The 17,907-nt window shown below is 39.3% G+C and overlaps 1 protein-coding gene across 7 annotated transcripts in view; it reads right to left on the bottom strand.

Annotated features, from left to right (window-relative positions):
- Positions 1-17,907, bottom strand: part of LOC129770824 (cell adhesion molecule Dscam2) — a 388,958-nt gene that overhangs the window by 72,968 nt on the left and 298,083 nt on the right. For all 7 annotated transcript variants that reach the window (XM_055773919.1, XM_055773924.1, XM_055773923.1 and 4 more), the window contains exon 6: positions 1,142-1,218. In XM_055773919.1, the coding sequence (XP_055629894.1) occupies positions 1,142-1,218 (77 nt within the window). The remainder of the gene's footprint in view (positions 1-1,141; positions 1,219-17,907) is intronic.

The raw sequence follows: 17,907 nt of genomic DNA, 5'->3' as shown, positions 1-17,907 counted from the left end.
GATGACAGCTGTGGTGTCACGTACAGATAAGTAAGCTTTGAAATGGAACAGACATACGGATTCGAGGAACAGACGGACAGAATTCAGATCCGGGCCGACGGATGATATCGAAACAAGCGAACTAGGTATCAATACTTACCACTCAGAATACATTCAATGCATGTTATTTGACATAAGAGATCAAACTAATTATTAATAAGTGACGCATGTTGTTGCTCTAGCAACGAGGATAAACAGTTCTCCGAATTTTAAACACGTTTATTTTTAAATCGTACGGTAAAATTTTCCTGTAAGTGTTTACAATCCATTGATATTAGGTATTAATAAAACATAATTTGTTTTTCTTACGTTTCGTGGTTACGTGGGAGTATTCCTGTTCTATATTCTACTAAGCCTGTATGAATTAATTTTCTATAATCAATATTTCTTTTTGTATTAATTTCAATTACTTTTCCCCTTTTTTACCGAATTTCAATAATTAATTTATATCATTTCCGCAATCAGGTCCGCAAACTGTCTCTCGGAACAACTTGGATTCAAATTCAATTTCCTACATATGATAATACTTCAGTAAATTGTCGAGATGTTTTATCTTCAATAAAATCTCTTGCTCGTAAAATTCAAATTGTATGCACTAAATTTTAAATTCAAATGATTTTCACTCCACTACTTCTTCCGGAATAATCTAGAAATGTATTTTTTCCTTTCCTATTAGTTGACGTTTTTCAATGTTGTCAACTTCACTCCGTTAGACATAGTTTTCTAATAATAGGTCTCCCATTTATTGCGATACGATAGTAGGTGCAGTGTCGCGTAAGGGGCGTACGCAACACATGTTAATAGGCAAATGTTCCTATGGGAACGAATCGATTCTATAACATTATCCAACTGTACTTTTCACGTTGAATTAGTGGGTCAGTTGTAGATTTAGTAAGATTCATTTACACGACCATTAAACTGGCCGTCCAACACCTTGCAACGTACTTTAGTTGGAAATACCGGGGAAGATTGTCACACGTGACGTGCCACATAACGTGGTTTCTTGCAAACACGTGAAAATCTGGTGCATTTTGAGTACACATTAATCGATGTCAACAAGTGGGACGATGAACAATTAGGACGATAATAGGTAGACACTTACCTGACATTTTAGGACCGCAGTATTCCCCGACATGACATATTCGTCATGTACTTGTACGTTATATTTCTGGTTAACGACTGCAAAAGAAAGAGAGAGAAAAAATGGGTGAACAAAACGTTTATATATAATTTACGGAAACATTATGACGGAAGTTAGGGAGACAATTAGTTTCTTTTCACGCGGTAGGCTTTCTCAGAATGAGGAAAACGGCTTTTTTTTAAATAAACTTGTCTCGCAAAGATGTCATTGAAGGTTGATGACATAGGAATTCTCACCCTGATATGATGGTATCTTCTAGTCATCGAACACAATAAACACACAGAATAGTTACCGTTTTTATGTCGTGTATAATGAATTTTGAGACTGTGCAATGTTCACGTTGCTACTAAAATGTTGGTGTCTTTAAGTGTTAAGTAAAAATAGAAAAGTGATTCTGGAAGGAAAATACAAACCCTGTGCCACCACCTTTTTGAATAAATAATAATTATAACCGAAGGGAGCCTTCTGATTGTGTCGGTACATAAACTCATTTCATCACAATGAGAATATGTATACGTTTGCAACAAAGAAATATAACCTCCAGTTCTCGTTCCCCGGTTCCCGGTAGATCCCAACACGAGCACTTTGCCAAGCATCGGTTGTTGGTCTAGAACCCGTATACTATTTCTAATCCCGAGGGGATGCGACAGTTCAAAACAAAAGCTTTTTCCCGTTGAATTAAAAAAAAACATGCGGACTATGGAAGGAAAAGGAAAGCGCACCAATGTCTGAAAGTCATTCAATGCTCCGTATATGCAGAGAACTCAACAATTGAAAAGTCACAGGATTGTTTGTTCCTTCTACTCTCCATTGAAACCCTTCCATTATGCACATTGCAATTTCTGCAGCGTATTAAATTGATTCGCCAACTCCAATGTATCGGAGAAAAAAACAAATCCCAAGGATGAAAAGAGAAAACGTTTTGTGATCGCTAACGGAATCGAAAAGTACTCCTGGAAATGGAACACACAGATCCGGAGTTCGACTGTCAACATCAGATGTGTTTCGAATGAGACGCTGTATGGGAGAAAACATCATCCATGTTGTGCCTGGTAGGAATGAATCATTCAAGATTTTAAAGAGTTTATATTCTAACACAAAAACCACTTTTCATCGGTAGTAGAATCAACTAGAATTCTGTTTGAGAGAGTGGAAGTAAAGATGTTTCGTTAATTAATATGTCATTATAAATTCTGCAGATATTTGAGATTGATTTTTACAATAATATTCTAAGTGACACATTTCAGAAGGCGATTATAGCCATACACATACTCAAAGTTACATCCCATGTTTCGGGGAAACAAAAATGAAATAAACATTTCATGGTTATGGCTTGGGTTCGAGTTCACAGAAAAATTGCAAAGGGTACTCTCGAGTAACAAGAACAACTGAATTCAGAACACACCGGCAAGTGTTGTGAGAAAATTTACGACTCGGGCGCGTTCATAAATTAATCCGCACTCGGGACTCAACCTTTCCCTGCAAGCATACCGTGACCCGCCGGCTCCTTTGGCGTGTACCGTAATTGATAATAGATCAAATTCTTTCCAGAGTTTGTTGTGGTTTTTGTGCAGGGGAGAACAAGTTCCATAATGGATTTTACCTTCGCTCATTAATCAGCATTCTTTTGCTGTTTCTTGTTTTAGGGTTTTATGTACACTACGTTTCACAACTATAGAGCCACTCTTTTTTTTCTGAGTTTCCACAGATATGTAAGAAGTCGGTTGAGTTGAAGTATATAGTGTAGGATATAACAACTATCTTCATTTACAACACTGGCCATTTGAACTTTATTGCTGTGTTCAGGCGCGAAGCATTAAAAAAAATTCAGTGTTTCATAACTATACACCCAAACTAGCGTTGGCAGAAATGATGCCATTTAGTGTGCAGGAGAGTCAAATGCGCAAATAATGAGCCATTTTAAAAGCTTAAAAATGGTTTGCGTGTATGCGTGCAGACATCTCTTTCTGTTTTCTTTTCTCATTTCATTTGGGATTGTGCCAAAAAAAAATTGACGTCAATTGGGATCGAGCCAAGGCCGGCTGGAATGCAAAGCTATTTTACACGACCACGCTATCCACATGGCTTATAATGCTTCTGAAGTTGTTCAGCAAATACGTGATAATATTGCACCTGATTACAAAATGAAGTTGGGAAGTGTTTTCTAAGAGTAAAAAAGGAGGGCATGAAGGAGAACAATATCTATCTCGGTCTGGGCCATGTATTTGGCAAAGTATGCGGAAAGCTTATTTGTCTTTTGTTTCGCTCGCTCGTATTAATCTTATATTGCTGTACCATGTATATTATACAAATACTTACCAGTATTTGAGAGTCATGACATTTTCTGTTATGTTATATCTCATTTAATGTCATAAATCGGGATGACAAAACATGAGCTAAAAATCAATTTCTGCTCGTTTAAGCTCTTCAAATCACTCATACTGCTTGTAAGCTACATCTACTATTCAAACGATCACTCCTCGGAGGTTCTTGATAGGGTTTTGATCTCATAAACAAGCTGACCAGTCCAGAATCTGAATATACATTGAACCATGCCATGACCTTCCGGATGTTCTGAATTGATGCCAAATTACCCAATTATCACGGTGTTTTTGGTGCAAAAACAGCAGGAAATGATTCTGAAGTACTTCTTTGCACTTCTGACTGTTCATTCGTGTTGATGGTAAGCTACCTAAACCAGGCCTTTTTGAGAAAATTCTTGCAAAACCATAAAACTCTCGTCTCCAAAGCTGCGGGTCCACAAACTAATGTGCAAGCTAATCCCATGGGTTTCACTATTTCAGGAGAACTTCTCTGATAAAATGGAATCAAACTTGAATAGAATTGCTCCATACTGGAAGGACTTTAGGAACGTGTCATGTAATTTTTCAACTCGTAACTTTGCAGGCGGCAGTTTGATGGTTTGAGGAAAATATTTTCAAAACGGCCTGGTTCAGATAGCTTTGCATCAACACCAATGTACAGTCAGAAGTACAATGAAGTACTTCAGAATTATTTACTTCTTTTTTTGCATCAAAAATACCGTAATAATTAGGTAATTTGGCATTAATTCATAAAATCCGGAAGGTCATAGTATGGCTTAATGAATAGGGGCTGCAGATTATGGACTGGACAGCTTGTTCACCAGATCAAAACTCTATTAAGAACTTACGAGGAGTGATCGTATGAATAGTAGAGGTAGCTTACAAGCAGTATGAGTGATTTGAAGAGCTTATACGAGCAGTATCCTCTGCGTAGAACGAGTTATACACTACAACACGGCTCAGCTTGGTCGAAACCACTCCGAATGGGTTATTTGAACTGACTGAGAACTATAGATGACCTACGGATTAGGAACTTATTGTAATTCATGTGAAATTGATGCTAATTTTTTAAAGGATTTAGAGTTTTTCCATCTGGTCTACTTATCAGACACACGTTAAATCGTTCGTGAACTAGATTTCGTGTTTGAAAACTAATTCAATTATGTGGACATGCATCATTTCAACAACAGTCAAAGCATCAAAGTGGACCATACATCTCGCGGCATTCAGGGTACAAATAAATTTTTTATGACTTGAAATTGTGGTTTTCATAATTTGTGACAAAAATCAAAAAGATCACTTCATTGTAATGTTGGAATTAACATGTCATATGTTTTTGATTGTATGAAGGCTATACATGAAGTATTTGAGAATGCGTAATAAAAAAACAATGACTATTGTTGTTTATAAACATTATAGTGTAACTTCAGCTTCTTCTTGAATGATACTAGCGTTCCCAGTGTAACTGTCTGCCATCTCAACGTATGTATTACTTGTTTCATTTCTTTTAGTGCTTAGTTCAGATTGATTATGCTAAATAACACGCCTTGAATGTATTTTAAATGGCAAGCTTTAAATAACGCGTGAACTGCAAGTCGGAAGAAATTTCTTTGATGAAAAATCCCTCAAACTAAAACAGGAGCTAATTCAGCTAGTGGAAGTAAACGAAATATAAAATACTAGCTGATCCAGCAAACTTCGTCCCGCCCAAAATTTATTTTTCGTTATCACATCCACGTTTTCTTACTAAGCGCACGTTCATGGGTCCAATCGTAGAACTGTTCATTGATTGATCTTCTAATCTACCCTTTAAAATTAACTTTAAAAAAACTCGACATTATTATTCATCCACTTGCAAAAAACATGTTTCTCCGTTACATGGAATAAATGTTTGATACAGAAAATATGACATAATGAAGACAGCTGAAATGTGTGCATTATTTTTATGGGACCCCCTCTCCTTTCAAGAGAAGGAAGGGGTGTCATACCATCATAGAAACATTTCTCGTACCCAAAAACCCACAAATCCCATATTTGGCTTCATTTGCTTGATTAGTTCTCTAGTTTCGCAGAAGTTTGTGTTTCATTTGTATAGCATCCCATTTAGAGAGTGGGAGAAGTGTTGAACTATTTTTTATTTATTATTATTCGTTTATCGATTCCTAAAACCTCTATATACTAGGTTTGATTCCATTTGTTTGATTAATTCTCAAGTTGGTCCCCCCTTCTTTAGAGAGAGAAAAGGAGTGTCAAACCACCATAGAAACATTTATTGCACCCTAAAACATCCATATGCCTAATTTGGTTTCATTTGCCTGATTAGTTCTTTAATTATGCAGAAATGTATGCTTCATTTGTATGGAAACCTCCTCTTATAGAGAGCGTGGAGTGCCTAACCATCATAGAATCTTTCATTGCACCCAAAAACCTCCTCATGCCAAATTTGATTTCGTTTGCTTGATTAATTCTCGAGTAATGCAGTAATTTGTGTTCCATTTGTATGACAACCACCACTTAGAGAAGGGGGTGGGGTGTAATACTACCATAGAAACATTTATTGCACCCTAAAACATCCATATGCCTAATTTGGTTTCATTTGCTTGATTAACTCTCGAGTAATTTAGAAATGTGTGTTTCATTTCTACGGCGGCCAACAACCATCAAGCCTCGCCCCCCCCCCTTAGAAAGTTGGGAGAAGTGTTGAACCACTTTAGAAATGTTTCTTGCCCCCTAAAACTTTCACATGCCAAATTTGGTACCTTTTGCTTGATTAGTTCTTGAATTATGAAGAAATGTATGCTTTATTTGTATTGCAAGTCTCCCCTCCTTTGGAGAGAGGAGAGGAGTATCTATTCCCCATAGAAACGTTTCGTGTCTCCTAAAACCTTCGCGTGCCAAATTTGGCTGCCAAATATAGTTTAATTTGTTTGATTAATTTTCGAGTGATGCAGAAATTTATGTTTCATTTGTATGGCAGCTACCCCTTATAGAGGAGGGAGGGGTCTCAAACTATCATACGAATAAGAATCCTTCCCCGCCCCCAAAAACCCCTACATATTAGTTTTCATGTCGATCGGTTGAGTAGTTTCCGAGTCCATAAAAATCAGACAGACAGACAGAAATCCAATCCTCTCTAAGGGGGATAACAAAAAACAAATTTTGTGCGGGACGAAGTTTGCCAGGTCAGCTAGTATATATATATATATATATATATATATATATATATATATATATATATATATATATAGATATATATATATACATCCCCTTAGAGAGGGGATGGAGTGTCTAACCACCATAAAACATTTATTGCACCTTAAAACCTCCACATGCGAAATTTGGTGTCATTTGCTTGATTAATTCTATTATGCAGAAATTTGTGTTTCATTTCTAGACAGCCCTCTCCCCCTCAGAAAAGTGGGAGGATTGTTGAACCACTTTAGAAATGTTTTGCCCCCTAAAACCTCCATATGCCAAATTTGGTTCAGTTTGCTTGATTAGTTCTTGAATTATGCAGAAATGTATGTTTCGTTTCTATGACAGGAGAGTCTAACCACCATAGAAACATTTATTGCACCCTAAAACCTCCATATGCCTAATTTCGTTTCATTTGCTTGATTAATTCCCGAGTACTGTAGAAATTTGTGTTTAATTTATATGGCAGCCTCTCTTAGAGAGGGGAGAGGGGTCTCAATGTATGTGATTAAGTTTTTTAACAATAATGCTCAAAATGTACATTTTGAAGTATCTTCATTATGATGAACTCAATGTCTGATCTTTCTTTTGTGAAATGAAAGGTTGTAGTAATCAAATAAAAAGTGATCTGGATATTTGTTTATACACGTTTCCCAAAGAGGGAGAAGATTACACAGACGGGTCACTTGCCGTGATCAATCAGAGAATTAGAGACCTCAGATGATCTACTCATCCCATTTCCATGAAAGCAGTTATGATGAGTTATATGTTGCTCGCGATCAACTCAATGATTCAGAAATGTAGGATGCAAGCTTCATATAGTTTTCTATGAATATAAATATGAGATCTATTAAAAAAGTATCGCAACTTCTGAATTCTGTTAATTTTGTTTAATTTTGTTTCTCGCACAAAAATTTGATACAGATTCTTTTATCTATTAAATCCAAGACGATCCAAAACACAAATCTATTCCCAGCTGGATCATAATTTCACCGAGAATCTGTTTTCGAGAGTACATTCCAGATGCGGCCAGAATGATAGCCCATGATTCCACTTCATTGCTCGCCGATTAGTTGCTCGTAGGGACTGGTAGGGAAGCTCACAAATAAGCATAACAAGTGGGACATGGAAATAATTCTAGTTGTCATCAATTTAAACCGTTTGCACAAAAGAGGATTGTAGTATAATGCATAACAAACAAATCTTAGGGAACTTTTGGTTTGGTATGTAAGTCGCCAAAATCGGTTCGCGGCAAAAATAGTTATCAACGTTAACTTTATTTCATAAAAACGTGACCTTTTTTCCTGATTTGGTACCCTTAATGAAGGATGTGGTTCTACGTCGAAAAACTAGATCATAGCCAAACACGTTGTAGTTCATTGATCAATGTTATCATTATCTTCCATCCATAAAATACTATTAAAACATCCATCAATTCTCGAGTATGGAATCTGCGGACTATACTGACATCCGTCTTTCGATGGAGAACCGAGCCGAAGATGCAAAAGAAAAATGTCGATGCGAAAGTTATGAAGAATGAAGAAAACTCATTTCCGTCTTAGTGTTTGCTGATTTGCTGGATCGTAGCAATGCTGCATTAAAAAAAAATTAAATCCATTTTCATTTCGTTATGTTAAACGTTGTGCAACATTGACGCATGTAAATGTGTTTGAAATGAGAAAAAGTCCAATTTGTTGTTTCAGCTGCCAAGTTCCACATAGTGCAGCTGTGTAAAAATGTAGAAATTTTCTCTTATTTATTTTTTTCACTACAGAGTTAAAGACAATCCGCTTGAACTTTTTAGAGAAACTTTGCAATGTTGCTCGTATAACTTAATTGCATAGTTTAAATCAAAATTCACACACACCATATTTTTACAGAACTCATTAAAAATTGGACAGTATTCGTTTTACGAAGGATACAGAGAGACTGATTTTAAATTTACCAAAAAAGAACGAACACAGTTGCTACAGTTAATTTTACTTCAAAACACGCATGAGTAAGTTTATGCTTTAAAATTACTAATTTGCGGCTATCCTTCTTGCTCCACAATACGAGTACGCACGGGAATTCTTGAAGCCAATTACTTTAGATTCCCCTTGTGATCATGAGGAGGGATAGCCTCACTCAACTTTGCATTTAGCTCCGCCTGAAGAACTCCAACACTGCAGTGTTATGCTTATAGGACGAAATGTATTCTTTTTTAGTCGTCCGAAGCTGCAATGAGCAATGAGGGCAAAATATAAAGAAAATGTGAAACGGATAGTTGAAACTCGTTGGGCGGAAGAAGTGAAGAACGCGGTTTGTGTGTGTCTTATGGGACATGAAAGAACCGACCGACAGAAAGTGGAAAACTTGGAAATGTAAAGTGGTATAATTAATCGTCCGAAGGAACAGATGCGTTTCTTTCCGTCTCGGTGGAATATTTGTTTAGAAGCTTTTTCCAGTGGTGCGGTATGGTTATGCAATTTTCGTTTGGAATAAAATAAAATGCAAAATTTCTGATAGTTTGGTTTGATGTATGGTGCGTACCGTGTTATATTTTTTCATTACCATTACCAATCTTTTGTCTACAAACAACAACTCAATGTTTATGCCCAAAACATCCCAAACTATCCTTGTATTTATTAACTGGCCCCGTGGCTGAGTTCATGTTTTATTATACGATTAAAACTTGTTGTTCTTCTACCACCAAGAAGAGACGCTTTCTGAACAAGGAGAAGGTCTAAAGTTCAATCATCTTCAGAAACACAATTTGCTGACACTGCGCCTCGGGGCAATGTTTTTGGATTGTTCGCAGTTCTTCTGATTCGTCTGTTCCGAAAGTTTCACTGCTCGATTCACTCATGATTCTATGGGGTGAATCATTTTTGGTTTTGTGCAAGGCGTCCCATACCCAGGCGCAGTAGCTTCTATGCAAATCCTGTTTATACACTACAAAGTACCTATATCTCTCACGCCCTCCCCTCTTGAATGCCACCATGTGAAGATCTCCAGACAAACCCTGTAAATCTGTGGATAAATTTTTTTCCCCACTATCACGTGTATTGATAGCATACACAATAAACCAGAAGTTGGGAAAAGCGGATGGGCGGAGAATACGTAAAATTTCCTTTCGGCTGTAGGAACGAGAAAAAAAGGAACTTTTATTGAATTTATAGCGCCAGGGATAGACCGAACGAGGAGAACTACTGCCGCCTAAATCTTGGATGGGATTGTGCAACAGTGTGTGGAAACGATGGCGGTGGGGGTGTTTTAGTGTATATTCATGGCAATCTCGCTCTCTCAGAAAGTTCTTTCAAGTTGCGCCGCCGGAAGTCAATTCAAGTATAAAATTACGGTTGTTATTTATTCAGACTTTCCCATTTTGCCGCTTTTCGAGGGCTATCTGGCGCTGGCTGTGCGCAAAAGCAAAGTTGACAACGATGATTTTTTTAGTGTTGTTAATACTTTATCCTTCATAATGTGTGATGCCTGCAGAGAGCTTTCTCTATACACAATATTGCACTTGTGTTTTCTAGCTACTCGTGCTGCTCGTTTCGCTCTCGAAATATATTGCATCTGCATTCAATTACGAAAAACAAAGAAAGACAATATTTTTTTAGGATTTTTATAAAATTTCACGTTGTTACGCGATATGTTTGATATATCAAGCAAAGGGTTGCCACCAGTGTTGCCACACGCAGTGGCGTGGTGAGGGAAGACAGCGCCCCCGGCAAATGAAATTGAAATGAAATTAGCGCCCCGAAAATTTCCGCTTTTTTAGATTTTTTCACTAGTTTTGAGATTGTGATATAGTGTGAAAACTGCTCACTTATACCAATGCTCACTTTGAGCAGTTTATTAGTATACAGAAGGGTAGAAATATCGATACTTTCATATTAGCGTCACCGGAGCCGAAATACAATAGATAGCATTTTTATTGTTCGCACTGGCATTCAAATAGTATTTGTATTGTTATTGCCTTGTGCTACGAAAATGCGTATATGGGATTTGAGGTATTTAAGTATAAACGTCACCGGAGCGCAATTTTCATTATGAATTAGTTTTTCTTAATTAAATTTCTTCTGAGGTCAACGTAACGGGGACGTAGTACCCATCAATCGAGGATAAGGAACAGAGGCAGCCCTAATCCGCCGAGGTGACGCAATCTGAGTCGGTCGACGACCCACCGTCGGAATTGGCGGCCTTTCGCAAACAAACCTGTGTTCCAACGATTGCCCGGTTAGTTTGAAACATAGGAGACGATCCTTTAGTTAGGTCTGACCGAGCGTTAGCGAGCGTCGGATGGCATACGTTTGCCCGGTTAAGTTTTGCTTTGAAATATATCGTTTATTGTATTTCGGCTCCGGTGACGCTAATACGAAAGTACCGAAATATCATTACCAGCTTCACTTATACTCTAGTCTAATCTTTGTTTACTTTGCCCACGATGGATTAAAATGCTTCGAGAGAATACCTTAGAGTAATCTTCAAGATGCCTAAAGGCGCCAGCTTCACTTATACTCTAGTCTAATCTTTGTTTACTTTGCCCACGATGGATTAAAATGCTTCGAGAGAATACCTTAGAGTAATCTTCAAGATGCCTAAAGGCGTCGAAAAGTTCAGATCAGGGAATAGGTCCTTCATCTGCATCTTGAGCACTTCCACCTTTGATACAAGTTCCTCTGTTCCAACATCTGAAGAATTCTTCCTCCCAAAATTTGACGCAATCTACTTCAATTGATCCATGTTCATAGATGTTAGTTCTCTTTCAAATCCAGTAAAAGTCACTTCGGGAGTCCCACAAGGCTCTCATCTTGGTCCTCTTCTTTTCATTCTGTACGTTAATGACATCTCCTTCGTTCTCAAGCGTATCAATGTACTTGTCTATGCCGACGACATGAAGCTTTTCGCGGAAATTGTAAATGAAAACGACATCGAAGCATTTCGAAACGAAATGCATGTATTCCATACTTGGTGTGATAAAAATCTACTAAAACTGAAAAAATGCAACTCTATAACATTTAGCAGAAAAAAATGTACCAAATATTGTAATATGTCTTGGAAATCAAAATGTAGAAAAATGTGAAATAGTTAGAGATCTAGGCGTCGTCCTGGACTGTAAACTCACATTCATAGAACACTACAACTCTGTAATAAATAAGGCGAATAGTGTGTTAAGTTTTGTCAAACGCTTCTCACATAACTTCAAGGACCCATACACAATAAAGCTTTTATATATAACATATGTAAGGCCTATTCTGGAATACTGTAACATCGTTTGGAACCCGTATATGGTCGTACATGAAGAACGCATTGAGTCAGTCCAAAAACAGTTTCTTCTATTTGTACTTCATAAACTCAACTGGACCTCATTTCCACTTCCTTCATATGAAGCACGCTGCATGCTCATAAACATCCAAACACTAAAAGAACGCCGTGAATTTGCAATGCTTTTTTTGTTAATGACCTAATCTCCGAACGATTACAGTCAGCTGAATTACTAGAAAAACTAAATTTCTATGTACCTGAGCGTCAACTAAGAACACGAAATTTGTTTCTAACCAAAACATCCAGAACAAATTATGCAAATAACGCCCCTATCAATCGCATGATGCGTATATACAGGGTTTTCCAACTTTAAATTCCGAAAGTAAATTGAAATAAAACACACTTAGAATTCGAATTTCGATGAAACTTTTATTGCAAATGAAAGTTTGGTTTATGCCATTATGTGTGAAATACAACATCATTCAAATGTCCACCTAGGGCTTCCCTGCACACCTTGATCCGGAACAGGTAATTTTCGATGACTTTTCGACACATATGGGGCGGTATCTCGGTCATAACTTCACGAATATTGTCTTTGTTCAAGAGTTTGCGGAGAGTTGGCATAGACACGGTCTTTCGCATAACCCCACAAAAAAAAGTCTAGCGGGTTCAAACTGCTTGATCTGGACGGCCAATTGGCATCACCAAAACGCGAAATTATGCGTCCCTCAAATTTCGTTCGCAATATGGCCATGTTCGGTCGTGTTGTGTGGCACGTGGCGCCGTCCTGCTAAAACCACATGTCATCCGTATCTATATCTTCAATATGTGGCAAAAAAAAATCGGTTAACATGCGGCCATAGCGCTCACCATTCACAGTTACCATCTCGCCGTCCTCATTTTTAAAGAAATACGGTCCGATGACTCCACCAGACCATAATGCGCACCAAACAGTGACTTTTGGCGGATGCAATGGCCTCTCAACAATCACGTGTGGATTTTCTGAGCCCCATATACGGAAGTTTTGGGTGTTCACATAGCCACCGAGCTCGAAATGTGCCTCATCGCTGAAGAAAATTTGATGCGAAAATTCAGCATTTTGCTGCTGTTGTTCGTTCACCCAATCGACGTATGCCCGACGCATTCCATGGTCGCCAAGCTCTAATTTTTGTACCAGTTGGACTTTATATGGATGTAGGTGCAAGTCCAAATGCAAAATTCGCCACAATGATGTGTTTGACAAGCCCAATTGCTGAGCACGCCGTGGAATCGAAACATTCGGGTCATCCTTCACACTGGCAGCAACAGCAGCAATATTTTCGGCCGAACGCACATTACGATGATGCACAGGTTTCACAATATTCGCTACGGATCCAGTTTGTTTGAATTTATGCACTACATTAGCGATTGTGTGCTCTGTAGGCCGTCCATGACGACCAAAATCCGTCCGTAATGATCGAAAAACATTTGCCGGTTTTTCATCATTTTTATAGTATAATTTAACAAAATTAACACGTTGTGCGATGCTAAAACGATCCATATTGTAAAATGGCAGACATTCAACTAACGACATGACGCTTTGGTTGACAGCTATGTCAAACGGTTGTCAGCGCAGGGCTGTATACTTTCGGAAGCCCGAAATGGAAAACCCTGTACAATCATCACTGCGAAATAATTGACACAACAATGAATAAAAAAACAGCTAAAAAGAAACATGTACCGCAAAAATAATATTGAACTTAAGAAAACATTGTAACATTAGTGTATAAGTGTGTAGTCTACATTTGTTTGACGAAATGAATAAATAATCTCGAAGGAACTAACTAAAAATGTTTCTGACGTTACCGAGATTACACGGATGGGGCCAGACAAACTACGAGTTGTCGTCTCAAGCAGGACCCAAGCGAACAAAATCACGCGCTGCGACCTCTTTGCGATTGAGTATCGCGTATACGTGCCCTGTTGCAAATAGACGGCGTAGTAACTGAAAAGGGTTTGACTCGAAAAGAGATTATCGACACCATTGATCGCTTCAAGAACTCTTCACTAAAAACGGTGAAGATTCTTGCATGCGATCGACTGAAATCTGTGTAACAAAAAAATGTGTAACAATCAATCGGACAAACTCTTTTCGTGTGACTTTTGAGGGTTCCGCCCTTCCAAACTACGTTGCAATAGGTGCACTTCGTTTACCTGTTCGGTTGTTTGTACCCCGGGGTAATGAAATGCAACAAATGCATGCAACTCGGCCACACGGCCGCCTATTGTTGCAATGAAAAACGTTGCGCAGATTGTGGAGAGAGCCATGATGAGAATCATTGCGCGAAAGAGCACAAGTGTCTTCATTGCGGCGGGACTCCTCATGATATTATTCAATGCCCGGTGTACAAACAACGAGGAGAAAAAATCAAGCGTTCCTTAAAGGAACGTTCCAAGCGAACTTATGCAGAAATGCTTAAGAGTTCCGTTCCAACGACTCAGGACAATCCCTACTCCATTCTGCAGAACGACGAGCCTGTTGCTGACGCTCCCAATGCAGGAAGTTCCGGTACATCGCAGGGTGCCGTCAGGAAAAGAAAAATTACTTCTTTTTCATCACTCCCCAGAAAGACGACCGAAACTTCCCAAGTTGGAATGAAAACTCGAATTGAACGTGCTTAGAATAGACCGAAGCAAGTACCTCCTGGTTTAAGCGGTTCTTCTACGCACCAGGGGTCCTCCCTAAACTAGATCAATTTAAATTTTTAGTTCATAGTTATAACTGTGATGTATTTTCTCTCTGTGAAACATGGCTTTCTTCAACCGATGAGCTGAATTTCCACGATTTCAACATTATTCGCCTCGATCGAAATGGCTCGTTTGGTGGCGTACTATTGGGGATCAAAAAATGTCACTCCTTCTATAGAGTCACTCTCCCATCGATGACAGGCATTGAAGTTGTCGCTTGCCAGACACAAATCAATGGCAAAGACCTGTGCATTTCCTCGATATATTAGGCTGTCAAAAAAGTCCTGCGGTATTTCCGCGAGGTGTCGTTGTAAGCGCGTAGTTCTAGTTGTATTCATTGTATCGAGTCATATTATAGCTTGTTGGAAATGTATTTTTGCGCGCTATAATATAGTCCTTGACAGTGTTTTGTTTGGTTAAGTCGTTCGTGAGTTATAGTGTCGCAAATATGGAGCAAAATAAAGAGAAAATCCGACATATTTCACAGTACTACTATGACAAAGGCAAAAATGCATCTCAAGCTGCCAATAAAATTTGTGCAGTTTATGGACCCGATACAGTTTCCATTTCTACCGCACAACGATGGTTTCAACGTTTTCGTTCTGGTGTAGAGGTCGTCGAAGATGCGCCACTCTCCGGAAGGCCTGTCGTCGAAAATTGCGACAAAATCGCTGAATTAGCCGAGAAAGACCGGCATAGTAGCAGCCGTAGCATCGGCCAAGAGCTGGGGATAAGTCATCAAACCGTTATTAACCATTTGAAGAAGCTTGGATTCACAAAGAAGCTCGATGTATGGGTGCCACACACGTTGACGCAAAAAACATCTTTGACCGTATCGACGCATGTGAATCGCTGCTGAATCGCAACAAAATCGACCCGTTTCTGAAGCGGATGGTGACTGGCGATGAAAAGCGGGTCACTTACTACAACGTGAAACGCAAATGGTCGTGGTCGAAGCCCGCTGAAGCGGCTCAGACGGTGGCCAAGCCCTCATTAACGGCCAGGAAGGTTCTGCTGTGTGTTTGGTGGGATTGTCAAGAAATAATCTATTATGAGCTGCTTCCCTATGGCCAAACGCTCAATTCGGACCTGTACTGCCAACAACTGGACCGCTTGAAGGTAGCACTCATGAAGAAGAGGCCATCTTTGATAAACAGAGGCCGCATTGTCTTCCATCAGGACAACGCCAGGCCACACACTTCTTTGGTGACGCGCCAGAAGCTCCGGGAGCTCGGATGGGAGGTTCTTTTGCATCTGCCGTATAGTCCGGACCTTGCACCAAGTGACTACCACCTGTTTTTGTCCATGGCGAACGAGCTAGGTAGTCAGAAGTTAGCCACAAAAAAGGCCTGTGAAAATTGGCTATCCGAGTTTTTTGCCAATAAGGAAGCGAGCTTCTATAACAGGGGTGTTATGAAGTTGGCATCTCGTTGGGAACAAGTCATCGAACAAAACGGCACATATTTGACTTAAAACAGATGATTGTAACTAATTTTATGAACAAATGAAAATTCAAAAAAAAAATACCGCAGGACTTTTTTGACAGCCTAATATATTCCTCCAAGAACCGTGGTCGGCCGCCATCAGTTTTTTGATATCATTGAGACATTGCCGGAGCCGCGGCTAATCTTAGTTGACCTCAACTCTCATGGAACAGCATGGGGGTCACACTACGATGACAGCCGTGCCACGTTGATTTATGATCTGTGCGACAACTTCAACATGACAGTTTTAAATACAGGGGAAGCAACTAGGATAGCCAACCCTCCTGCACGGGCAAGCATGCTAGACATATCACTTTGCTCTTCTTAGTTATCCCTGGATTGCACGTGGAAGGTAATCCAAGATCCCCACGGTAGGGATCACCTGCCAATAATTTTATCGATCGCCAAAGAATCAGGTTCTCGTGAATCAGTCGATATTGCGTATGACCTCACGAAAAATATTGACTGGAGAAAATTTGCGAAAATAGTATCTGAAGCAATTGTTTCAATGCATGAACTTCCTCCACTCGAAGAGTATAACTTTATATCGAGTTTGATTTACGAAAGCGCACTTCATGCTCAAAAGAAACGTGTTCCTGCTACCATTTTCCGACGTCGTCCTCCATCACTTTGGTGGGACAGGGAGTGTTCAAAGTTCTGCCTTGAAAAATCATCCGCTTTCAAAAAATTCAGGAAAACTGGATTAGTGGAATGGTTTCCAAAATACCAAGCTCTAGAAGCCAAACTTAAAGGTCTAATTAAAGCAAAAAAGCGTGGATATTGGCGGAAGTTCGTCAAGGGAGACAGCTATGAGCACTCTTTGGAATACGGCTAGGGAATGCGTGGCTGGAACCATAAATGAAAGTGAGGAATACTCTGACCGTTGGATTTTCAAAATTGCAAGAAAGGTATGTCCCGATTTCGTTCCTGCACAAAGCGTCGTTCGCTCCAAGGCGATTATGAGAATTTTTCGATGGTAGAATTCTCAGTTGCCCTCCTCTCATGTAACAATTCAGCTCCGGGGTCGGACAAGATTAAATTCAACTTGTTGAAGAATCTTCCCGACTTGGCGAAACAGCGTTTGCTGTTCAACAAGTTTCTCAAGCTGAATATAGTCCCGCATGACTGGAGACAAGTTAGAGTGATAGCCATACGAAAACCCAACAAGCCGGCTTGCGATCACAATTCGTATAGGCCGATTGCAATGTTATCCTGTATTCGTAAATTGTTAGAGAAAATGATTCTACTTCGTTTGGACAAGTGGGTTGAAACGAACAATTTGCTGTCAAATACGCAGTTTGGCTTCCGCCGAGGTAAAGGGACGATCGATTGTCTCGTGCTGCTATCTTCTGAAATCCAAATCGCATTTGCTCGCAAAGAACAAATGGCTTCCGTTTTCCTCGATATCGAAGGGGCATTTGATTCAGTTTCCATGGAAATTCTCTCAGAGAAACCTCATAATCAGTTCTGAATAATTTCCTGTACAATTTACTTTCAGAAAAGCACATGTTTTTCAATCATGGCAGCTTGAAATCTTTTCGATACAGTTTTATGGGCCTACCACAAGGCTCCTGCCCAAGCTCCCTCTTGTACAGTTTTTACGTCAATGATATGGATGATTGTCTAACTAGAGACTGCACGTTGAGACAACTTGCAGACGATGGAGTTATTTCCATCACGGGTACTAATCCCGCCATTCTGCAAAAATACTTGCAAGATACCCTGAACCATACCTGTTCACGTG

Source organism: Toxorhynchites rutilus, chromosome 2, assembly GCF_029784135.1.
Source record: "Toxorhynchites rutilus septentrionalis strain SRP chromosome 2, ASM2978413v1, whole genome shotgun sequence".
Classification (NCBI taxonomy): Eukaryota; Metazoa; Arthropoda; class Insecta; order Diptera; family Culicidae; genus Toxorhynchites; species Toxorhynchites rutilus.
Note: the sequence above shows the minus strand (reverse complement) of the source record. Positions and strands in the feature narration are given on the sequence as shown.